At 42.0% G+C, this 11,556-nt stretch overlaps 1 protein-coding gene and 1 long non-coding RNA gene across 2 annotated transcripts; both read right to left on the bottom strand.

The window, feature by feature from the left end:
* Window positions 1–3,726: 3,726 nt before the first annotated feature.
* LOC135347088 (uncharacterized) lies at window positions 3,727–4,653 on the bottom strand. Its single transcript, XR_010398255.1, has 3 exons — window positions 4,530–4,653; window positions 4,191–4,226; window positions 3,727–4,021 (listed from the first exon to the last, which is right to left on the bottom strand). It is a non-coding gene; the product is annotated as an uncharacterized LOC135347088 (long non-coding RNA).
* Window positions 4,654–5,635: 982 nt separating this feature from the next.
* Window positions 5,636–9,766, bottom strand: LOC135346420 (dynein axonemal heavy chain 12-like). The gene is made up of 9 exons (XM_064544036.1): window positions 9,719–9,766; window positions 9,497–9,662; window positions 9,295–9,441; window positions 8,800–8,992; window positions 8,291–8,483; window positions 7,199–7,283; window positions 6,907–7,041; window positions 6,648–6,728; window positions 5,636–5,834 (listed from the first exon to the last, which is right to left on the bottom strand). The coding sequence occupies exons 1-7, from the start codon at window positions 9,764–9,766 to the stop codon at window positions 7,028–7,030; spliced, it is 846 nt and encodes a 281-aa protein (XP_064400106.1). The 3' UTR covers window positions 5,636–5,834; window positions 6,648–6,728; window positions 6,907–7,027.
* Window positions 9,767–11,556: the final 1,790 nt, after the last annotated feature.

Consider the following 11,556-nt stretch of genomic DNA (forward strand, 5'->3'; position numbering starts at 1 on the left):
AAAAGGCGCCAGACATGAATAGAAGCAACATAAATTTATTGTAAGCAACATGATACTGCCTTGATGCAGTCTGTTGTGCCTTATATATGCAACCTGCTGCCTTGATTGCAGCCTGCTGCCTTATATGCTTCTGCCTTGATGCAGCCTGTTGCCTTGATGCAACCAAATTTATTGTAAGCAACATGATACTGCCTTGATGCAGTCTGTTGTGCCTTATATGCAACCATAGATTGAAGAGTTAGAGGGATAGGAAACGGAGTGGTGCACGTGATGATTTTACATTGAATCTGCAGTGGAGCCTCGAAAATTATCCGCGCTACGCCCTATGAACGAGGCTATTAACCACATTTTTGCCGGGTAACTCCCAAAGCTGTGTTTCCTCGAGACATCATCTCTTTCAGCAACTTATAACACGCCTAGTCCATGAGCCACATGTAGTACTTGCTAATGACTGACCACACCCAGTAAAAAGAGACTTTCCAATAAAGTTATATGTTCCCAATGCTGTTTTAGAGCTATTGGAACATGTAACGTGTAAGCGTGCTGGTTATGACTACTACAATAGGTATAGACCTTGAAATATAAGTGAGTTGCACGGACTAAGCACAGTTACTTGTAGTTTATTATGCACTGAGTGTAGAAATAGATATTGTTGTGATGGCCTCGATTAAACCGCAGCGTAGCGCGGATGTTACTCGAGATACCAACCGTTTCCTATCCCTCTAACTCTTCAATCTATGATGCAACTAGCCTCCTACAAGGCCTAATTATTAGAGGAAGAGCGGCCTGGGATCGAGGCTAATATGCAACCTGCTGCCTTATATGCAATTAACCTTCTGCCTTGATGCAGCCTGTTGCCTTGATGCAACCTATACTGCCTTGATGCAACCTATACTGCCTTGATGCAACCTATACTGCCTTGATGCAACCTATACTGCCTTGATGCAACCTATACTGCCTTGATGCAACCTACTGCCTTGATGCAACCTACTGCCTTGATGCAACCTATAGCTACTGGCTTGATGCAACCTACTGCCTTTATGCAACCTACTGCCTTGATGCAACCTATACTGCCTTGATGCAGCCTGTTGCCTTTATAATTAACTAGATAACTTATAAGACAACAGAAAAGTACTACACTTCAGTATAGCTGACTGTTAGTGATACACCATTATATCCATAGATACTGTAATTTATAGTATCTATGATTATATCTATGGCAAAACTTCATTAATCTAAGTTTCCGGTAAGGTTTTCGCTATATATATATACATGCATGTATATAGTTACACATAATGTTATTACAATAGTCACGCTTAGAAACAAATTTATGCAATGAATAAAGTAGCTATTATATGGAGCTAATAATCTGAGACCTGTAACAACACATTATTATAATAATATTATTACCATATACATGCACTTAAACTAGTTGAAGAAACTGTGTCACAGATTTCAAAGCGTTCGTATCGAATTTTAGTGAGTTCCATTCTCTAATAAATATTATTCTTGGGAAATAAGAGTAATCATTATAGTATATACCGTATATAGCGGGTATATTTCGATGGTATAAATTTTCGCGGATGTGGCTTTAGAAAGGTTTTCGCGGATTTAATTTTCGTTGAATAGCGCCTTTTTTTTGCAGCATGCATGATGAAATATTAAATTCGCGGTTATAAATGTTCGCGGTTCATGCCTAATCCGCGAAAACCACGAACATTTATACCGTCGAAATATACTATGTTAGCATATCTGCATGTGATGATACTGGGCTCTCTGTATAATTATATAAAACCAGTTTGTCTTTTTGCACTTTCCCTTATGTGCAGTGACCAATTCTAGCCTCGATCCCAGGCCGAGTTTTCGCTTTTAGCCTAACCGTTATAAAAGCGAAAACTCGGCCTGGGATCGAGGCTATGACCAATTCAAGATAGGTCTGCCGAAAAATTATACCAAGGTACTACTAACCGTGCAGTAGCTATTTTCGGTTGTTATTATTGTCGAGTGGAATAGCTGATTCGAAAAACCATGCGCTTAACAGCATTTATATACCATTTTTTCAATCGCATAAAGATAATAATACAGTAGATCTATTATAGCACACAATTTTGGAGGAAATGTTTTTAACAACAATCATGGTCATGCAATCATTACCCAACCGAACTTTTAACAGTGAATGTGTTCGGCATGCACACTTTGATGCCTGGCATGGCATGCAGCAATGCAAAAATGCTCATTTATGATAATTATAATAATACAAAAAAACCTATTGCTAATAATTATATATGCTAGCTATATATAATTATAGTAGCTTTATTTTTTTTAAATTGACATCTCTACCGAGGCATCAGCTACCGTGGTGCTTTCATTATAAGTGATATATCCTACAACAATTCAATATTAAACAAACATCTCTTTGGGAATAGCTATATTATGTCTCTTTAGTAATCATTAATTTTTTCAGATAGTTTCGTCAGTGCTGAAAAAGTTGTTAAAAAGTTGCTGAAGAGACGTGTGAAGAAAACGAGATCGCCTGATTGGTACACTGCGCTTGATTTGATCACGATGTTTATCAAGATCAACACCGTCTACTCGGCTATTGTTGGGATGACACAATCCACTGATTTCTGCAGCAGCACTGAAGTTGCTGCAAGCTCAGTTTTCCTGTCCATCTGTGTTCTACTGGGAATTGCTAGCGAGTTAATCGATGCTTTGGATACGAATTTAAAGAGCAACAAAGAATACCGTATATATATATATAGAGAGTATAATAAAATTCGTGGTTTTCGCGGATTAAGCATGAACCGCAAATTTAATATTCCATGCATGCATGCTGCAAAAAAGGCGCTATTCCACAAAAATTAAATCCGCGAAAACTTTTCTAAAGGCACATCCGCGAAAATTTATACCCTCGAAATATACCCGCTAATATACGGTATATCAATAAGTCATTCAATCAATTGGTAACTATCGGCATGATTCTTATTGTCACTATTTGCCTTCCCTTTTATTTACGGCCGATAATTTCCAGCCTCTCGATTGTGCATTCAGTTGTGACACTATTGTTGCTAATGCGACCATCAGCACAACCACATGCAACCGGACGGCCAACAGTGGAGTTAGACTGGGGTTTACCCTAACCACGCTTATTATCGTCCTCATCTTCTCCGGTGTTTATTTCTATCATGTTCCATTAGCTGAAATAAATCGAAAGAAGCTGAAGAGTAATTACTGGAAAAGAAACAGTGGTGTAGAATTTTAAATTTTTCATTATAATTATCAAGTTGTATTGTCATAATTATAATTATGCTTTTTCTCAGAATTAACTATAATCAGGAGTAGCTATACATAAAGCTAATTAAACTTAATGATTCAAAGTTCCTAATATGTAGGTATGCAGTGAAAGTGATATAAGGTCTGAAGTGGTGTGGTCCATATTGTGCCACACATTATCACTCCTAAAAGGGGTGGGGCTGGTCTTGCAGGTACAGTAGACTTTCGCTATTCCGGCTCTCTGGAGTAAGGCCACCTCGATATACCGGCCATTGGCTTGGCAAGGAATGCTAGCTATATGTTTACTGCTTCAAGCCATGAAAAAATTGTTATGCAAAACTTAATGTAATGATCTTTACCAAAAATGGACATTGACGCTATTAATTTATCTACACCTATAATGCTAAAAATTATTCCTAGCATAATTTATCAGGGCCTACATTACACACTGTGCATATGGCAAATGACACTATCATTAGTAACATACAAATCTTGAGTATAAGCAATAAAAATAATGAACAGTTTGTGCTATGCTAATAATAATTTTTTTTTCTGATGTGTTCCGAGCTTTCACCTTTGACCCTCAGCGAGTCCCCATCCAACTTGCCATGGTGACTATGGGACGGACTTTGACCTGGGCTTGCATGATACTGATTTGATCTCTGTTGGGTTGTCATAGCGACTGTAGTCTGGAAACTCGGTAATAGTTTTAGAGAACTTGACTTTCGGAGCCGATCTCCTAGCGTCTCTACAGTGTGTGGGCGTGTGTGGGTGGGGGGTAATTTATAAAGAACAGAAATAATGCTGCAACTAAAGTGACTGCTACAGTGTACACACATGATTGGTAATACACAGTGACACTAGTAAGTGTATGCAATGGCCGAGTGGTCTCCCAGTAAAGTGTAGGGATAACTCACTCTGTGTGTCTCTGGCTCCTCACTCTTGCTATCAGCCTGGGCACAGAAATCAAACAATGTAGGTGGCTACTAAATAAGTGTATGCTGTTTGTTACATTGAAACCTGTCTATACCCTACAAGTACATGCAGCCTCTATAATACAGCCAGGTTAATGGGCCCCAAAGTTTCCATAGCATGTGTTTGGACCTGTGTTAGCAGGCCACCCTCTATAATACAGCCAGGTTAATGGGCCCCAAACCTCTGCCTGGTGCATGGCCACTACCAAACAGGTATAATACAGTGCGTACGTAACTCTACTGTATTGCACACAAGCTACACACATGTACAGTGTCTCTCACCTCATCTGACTTGCTGTAGAGGCGCTGTATGATAGCAGTGAGGGGGGAGAAGGTTCGGGTCATACCACCACCACGTTTACGAGCCTCTCCATTAGCATTCATACGCTGAGCTACTGACGTCATCTGCTTCCTGTGTGTGGGGGGGGGAGGGTGTGTGTGTGTGGGGGGGGGGTGCAGTCATAGTGTGTGTGTGGTGTGTGTTTGGGGGGGGGGTGCAGTCATAGTGTGTGTGTGGTGTGTGGGGGGTGCAGTCATAGTGTATGTGTGGTGTGTGTGGGGGGGTGCAGTCATAGTGTGTGTGTGGTGTGTGGGGGGGGGTGCAGTCATAGTGTGTGTGTGGGGGGGTGCAGTCATAGTGTGTGTGTGGGGGGGTGCAGTCATAGTGTGTGTGTGTGGTGTGTGTGTGGGGGGGGTACACTAATTACATTAATTAATTCAACTTTGAACCCTGGGCTATTATTACATGGTATCGTGCTAAAATTGTCATCTCCCAAATATCTGGTACCATTTGAAAGGTTTTTATACCTCGGTGTGCATGCGCAAGCGAGGTAACTTACGTACGGTAGTGTGTTTGTGTGTCTGTGTGTGTGTAGACTGCTACAGCTGCTCAAGGATGAATCAAGTGCAAGTAACAGTTTTAAGTTAGCCAAACTTGTTTACTGAGTGTTGCTACTCTACTTAGTAGTTAGCTCTGCACTAAAACGCTAGCTATTGGTAGCTGCAAGAGTGAGAAGAGAGCTGCAAGGCTCTGCTGATGGCAGCCATTAATTTTAGGCTTGAACTTTTGGTATCGATCGTTTTTAACAACAATCATGGTCGATCATTACCCACTCCTTGAGTTTCCCTGGATTTTGCATGCAGTAAAATAATGATAATCATGATAGAATCAATGTGTGTAGCTTAGTAGCTTTATGTTATGTAGCTTTGGCACCTCCACCGAGACATCACTATGACTGCGGTGCTTTCATTTTTTCTAAGCTTTCGGAAAATCATAAAATTGGATCCACGGAATTCAAGTTATGACGACTGAACGAGTCCACTAACCAATTGATTAAACGGGGGACATGTACATGTAGTACATACCTGCACATTAATTTATACTATTCACTCACTCTAACACTTCTTGGGGGGTGGCTGTTCCATAGTCAATGGTATTATGGTCCTCCCCTTTATCTGCCGCCTCATGACCTCTGTCCTTTGACTCTCGCGACCTCTTCTTAGCAGCAGGATCCGGGGGTACAGGGGGACGATTGTTTAGGGGTAGTGGGTGGTTCAGGGGGCGTCTTCCGCACAGGTACTTGACCCCTGCTGGGGGGAGGGGGTTGATAATTAGCACAAGAATAAAATAATAAGAAGCACTAACAAGCTGCTACTTGTATCTACGTACATGTAGCTAGCTGCTAGTAATAATTGTTTTTGGCTGCCACATGCAGAAATGCTAGAGTCAAAGTTTACTGAAGCTACTACAGGGATTTGAGGAGTTCTTGCAACTGTGATGTCGAGAGCGGAAGTACCTGTCACGTGAACCGTTACGTAACAAGATTAAATTTTGGCTCATTCCAATCCAATTTTTCTCCAATAGAGCCTATTTAATTTATTAAACTGGGAAAACATCGACTTACATAAGCTTTGGCAAAGGCTTTGCACCACCACAGTATGCCGCTGAAGCTATCCTTGAGATTCTAATCGTTTTGTGAGCTACTACTTGCCCCAGCATGCCCGTAAGCTGTTGAAAAGTGTATCATTACTAGTGACTTTACTGACACTAAGTACGTCTCAGTAAAATCTCTCTTAGCAGCTGGATACACAGTTCTGTGACACAGGTTGTGTGACAGACTAATAGTAGTAGCTCACAAAACGATTGGAAATGCTCAAGGATAGCTTTAGCTAGCTAGCTAGCTGTGGTGCAAAGGCTTGCTCGATTTTTTCCCAAAATAAATAAGGCCTAAATGCTTTATTGGAGAAAAATTGGTTTGGAATGAGCCAGAATTATGTAACTGTTCACGTGACAGGTACTTCCGCTCTCGACATCACAGTTGCAAGAACTCCTCAAATCCCTGTATTTGAGACTGAATATTGCTCAACCACGAATATTCCCCCCCCCCCCTCGAAAATTACCGGCTATACGGTAGACACTAGCAGTAGCAATTCTCCCAGTGACACACTCTCATACAGACTTGCACACACACCACCAAAGTCCTGTGTGTGTGTGGGTGTGTGTGGGTAGGGGAGTGATACAGCTAGACTTAGAACCTAAAACCAAAAACACGATTGCAGTTATCGTTGCTACAGTAGCTATGCGATACACACGTTTCAGACTTGAGCAAGCACTTATTACACTAACAGCACACACCCACTCACACATCCGCCCACTCACCTGTCGATAGTCGAGGTGTTCTCCCAGTGCTGCAAAGTGGGCGGGGGTCACACCGGACTCATCCAGTATCTCCGTCACTTCCGACTGTTCGTTCCTCTTCTTCACCGTCTTGAGAAGCCACTCAAGGCACTTGGCCTGTCATGTGACGAGCACGTATACCATATGAATATCATGTGACAACTAGAATAATATTTTAATCAATGCTGTCAGTGTAGTGTACAAGAACAGTGGATTTGACTAATTTTTGCGTTCTATTAGACAAACATGGTCGAATAAGCACACGCCCACTCACCCACGCAGATGTTCTCCTCCATCCTGTAGCCACTCTTACACTCATCACAGCCCTTGCTCCAGAGCAGCTCAGCTGACAAGAAACGCTGTGGGAATGTGTGTGTGTGTGTGTGTGGGTGTGAGATACCACACAAGTCTTGTGTGTGTGTGTGTGTGTGTGTGTGTGTGTGTGTGTGTGTGTACCACGGTACACCAGATTATTTGGGCCTGAAGGCAATCACTGATCTCTAAACATATCATTATTTCACTGATCTCCATTAGATGGTATTTCAAAGGGAAATGAAAATAATTCTAGTTCAAGGTTATACTGTACAGCTCAGGTATACAGCTGTTTGCATACAACTTGCAAACCTAAAATACTAACTGCATTACCACAAAACCATCATACAAGTGTGTGTGTGTGTGTGTGTGTGTGTGTGTGTGTGTGGGGTGTGTGTGTGCGTGTGTACCACAGTACACCAGAATATTTGGGCCTGAAAGCAATCACTGATCTAGAAACACAATCATCATTAGATGGTATTCCAAATGGAAACGGATCTTTTAACTAATACCAGTACAGCTGTTTGTATAGACCTTGCAAATGCTAATACATTATCATAATCAATATCACCATACAATGTTGAGCAATGATGGCTTCTAGAACTTGTATGGTTACGCCCACGCTCAACGTTATTGCAGAGTACGAAATGTTCAAGGTTTTCGAGGATTGACCTAGCCTCGATTCCAGGCCGGCCTTGAGAAGGAGGCTAGGATTGACCCAGAAACAGGCAGGCTGGTAAAAAAATTAAATTAAAAGGGAGATCGAGTTTTTAGATAGTTTCTGCACATAGAGAATTTGTTAGGCTTCCCTGAACATGTTGTGGTAACTAATAAGCCTTATAAGGAAGTAACAGTAGTTGTTGGGTTCACAAAAGGGACCCATGAAACTTGTAGCTTCTAAAACAGCTGCATTTCTATTATAGTACAGCACTCACTGATATGATCTAAGCATATGCATCATTAGATAGACCAATCAATTCAAGCCCAAGCGGGGCCCAAGCGCAAGCCAAGCGCAAACCAAGCGCAATTCAAGACTGGTGTTATGTAGACTCACCGAGGCTTGTGACAGATCATCTGCTTCAAAGATGAGGTTCATACAGTTGCTCATTTGAATGATCTCCCCCGACATGAGACACAACTTCTTGTTGTCATCCAGTACAGTGTTCATGGACTCCATCCACAGAGTGTCTATAGGACCATCAAACACCACCCACTTACGGTCATCATTTTGTGCAGGTGCAAACTCCCTACACACACAGATATAAGCACTGATCAACCACGCAATGATACTTTACGTAGCTATCAAAATGGCTGTAAAAAGCACAAGGCTATTATATACTTTGCTTTTGCTAAAATTGCCAGATTTCTACTAATCACAAAACTTACATCTACATGTAAGCACACCATTGGAAAGGTTGTTCTCAGAGCTAGCAATTAGATTTGAAATTAGAGAATTTGAACAAAAATTACAGGCTACCAAAAACAGCTGAATCGTTGAAAAGCTATAGCCTTGTGCTTTTGTTACAATAGAGCGCAACTATATATGCACAGGCTTAGGCTCACCTGAATGTGTTGGCTACCACACCATCAGTCAACTCGTGTGACACAGGGTCAAACTGACCAAACAGTTGACCCCTAGTGACAGCCTTGGGGTTGATGACTCTATAACCTGTCTTGTTCTCTTCAATCTGTCCCCTCTCATTGATTAGTGTGAGTGTGTCAGCTAGTACATGTACCTCTAGGGCCTTGGTCTTGCCTGGTGTGTGTGTGTGTGTGTGTGTGTGTGTGTGTGTGTGTGTGTGTGTGGGGGGGGGGGTTACTACGGTAGATGAATAGCAATGATATTGTATATAGGAGGGAGGTTGTTAAACACTTTAAATTCCACTGCAACATGACCTTAGAAAGTACAAGTGGTACTGGGGCTCTTTAAACGGCCATAACTTTAGTTGCAATTTCAAATTTTGGGGGATTTTCTGAAAGCTATGATTTGTTTAAATCCAAAATTTGGTAGGGGAATAGTTAGATCGCAAAGATTTTTTACCGGCAAAATAGCCATACGGTAGGCCTCTCCTAGCTTATAGTACCATACCTTGGGTAGGTTGACGTCCATGATGGATCTGAGCAGTAACACATCTTCATGTTCGTTAGGGTACTTCAGTTTCAGATGACCGGCTGCCACCAACACTGACTGGACTGCACGCATGCCTACAGTGTACAATAGTGAGTAGGTCGAGTATACAGTACAGTGGGTTGTACCCACCATAGTCAGAATGGAGTTGGCTGGAGAGTTGCTCTGAACACAGTCCATAGGTCATGACAATCTTGACGGCCAGATTACGAGCATCCACAAAACCATAAGAGTAGAGAGAGATCTCTCCAATCATGGCATAGTCTGGCACCATCATGGCCACTGTACGAAACAACACCTACAGAGAGAAATATTGAAATGCATAGAGGCTAAATAGAAAGTACCGATAGTTACCTTTAGATTGTCTGGTAGTTCAGAGCGGCCAGCATAACCTGGGTTCATGGTTCATGGTGATGCAGACAAAGCACGATGGCCGCAGGTTCAGAGTAGTGCCCTCAAATACAAATGTCTTTAGATGAGTTTTCACTGCTCTCAAGATGGACAAAATGTATAGAGTAATTATAGGGATTGTTGAACGGCCATAATAATTATGTTATAGTTATAACACGGGCACAAGGGATGTATGGAATATATTGCACTGAAGCACGAGGGCGCACAATTGCAAGAAAGCTCGCTTCTACACTGCTGCAAAACAGCTCATGCCCCCAGCAAAAAGAGCCACTTCTAGTGCTAGGGTGAAGCAGAATTGACATGCATCATGAGGTCGAGGACTAGGTCGATCTAGGAACACAGAATCTTCCACAAAATGAATCTTGGACAATTTTAAAACCTGCATGGTTGAAAGAAGAAACTCCAGCAGTGCTGAACATTCATTCCTGCATGGCTGCATGGACATACTTTGATACTTGTTATTTCTCATGCGTATTAATTTAATTTTAATTTAATTATCTGTCTATAATGCCAGAGGGGCGTTTTGTGGTCAGTGCAATATGACTTTCAGCAGTGCATTATGCTGCATATTGCACTTGGCAACAACGTAGCAACGGGATATAAATATATAGATAATAAAATTATACTATGATTGAAACAATTAAATGGCTACAAAATGCATCTCTTAATTGTGAAAATGCACAATCCTAACTCAAGTTATGAGCACAGGCAAAGTTAGTGGATCATGTGCCTACCTTTACAGTCATGTGACCTGGCAGTATTCTCACAGTAGGTACCACTAGAGCACAACGACTCCACCTCACACTCGTCCACATCTGGGGAGATAGTCTGATCATCTGCACACACTGCATGGGGAGAATACACGGATAACTGCAAACACGCTATAGTGGAAATTACAATAATACGGACACTTTAACTATGGAAAGTGAACTGTTTATTGTAGTGTGTCTGCTAATTTCATGTGCTTCTATTGAGTTGGGACTTCCCCTGATTATAATGCCTGATTATAAGAGGTGTCTTTATTTCAAGGGTGGTCAGTGTAGCCACACCCCCTCACCTGTAATGGCGTGCTGTATCTTCCTCTTCCTCTCTAGGATGCTCCTCTCCTGGTCCTCCACTGACTTGTGATAGAGCTACTCACCACACAGCATCATCTGACAACACACCTGAAACTAGTTGGGCGGAGCCCGACCGTCCCTGACGGGAGGTCGGGTTGCAAGCCTATCTGAAATTTGTTCTGCGCATTATGTAGTACTGCTATGAATATTATTATTCTCAAGTGGGTGTTAACCGACTTGATGACGTGTAAACCACAGCAATACTGCATGCGGTTTTGCAACTCTGAAGTGTAACCAAGCCACGTGAAAAATGCTGCAATCTGATAGGGCGCCACTATAGTGGCGCTAGAACAAATCCCAGATAGGCTTGCAACCCGACCTCCCGTCAGGGACGGTCGGGCTCCGCCCAACTAACCTGAAACAAGGGACAACAATTTGTTATAATTATGTTGGAGAACAATAAATACTGTAATAGTGCTGCTCACAAGCATCACTTACAGGAAGATAGACTCTTTAAGCCTGCACTCAGTATTGTATTCATTCTTGCTTTGAACACTTTTCTCTTTCTTTTCTGATCCACGTGGCACCCATCAGCAAAACTCAAAGTAGGGAGGGAGCTGAGGGGGAGGGGCTGGTGTTTTATTCATTTCCCTTTAGACTATGAAGGGAAATGAATAAAACACCAGCCCCTCCCCCTCCCATTAATCAATTGTCTCTCAAGAA

Source organism: Halichondria panicea, chromosome 13 (assembly GCF_963675165.1).
Source record: "Halichondria panicea chromosome 13, odHalPani1.1, whole genome shotgun sequence".
Lineage (NCBI taxonomy): Eukaryota > Metazoa > Porifera > Demospongiae > Suberitida > Halichondriidae > Halichondria > Halichondria panicea.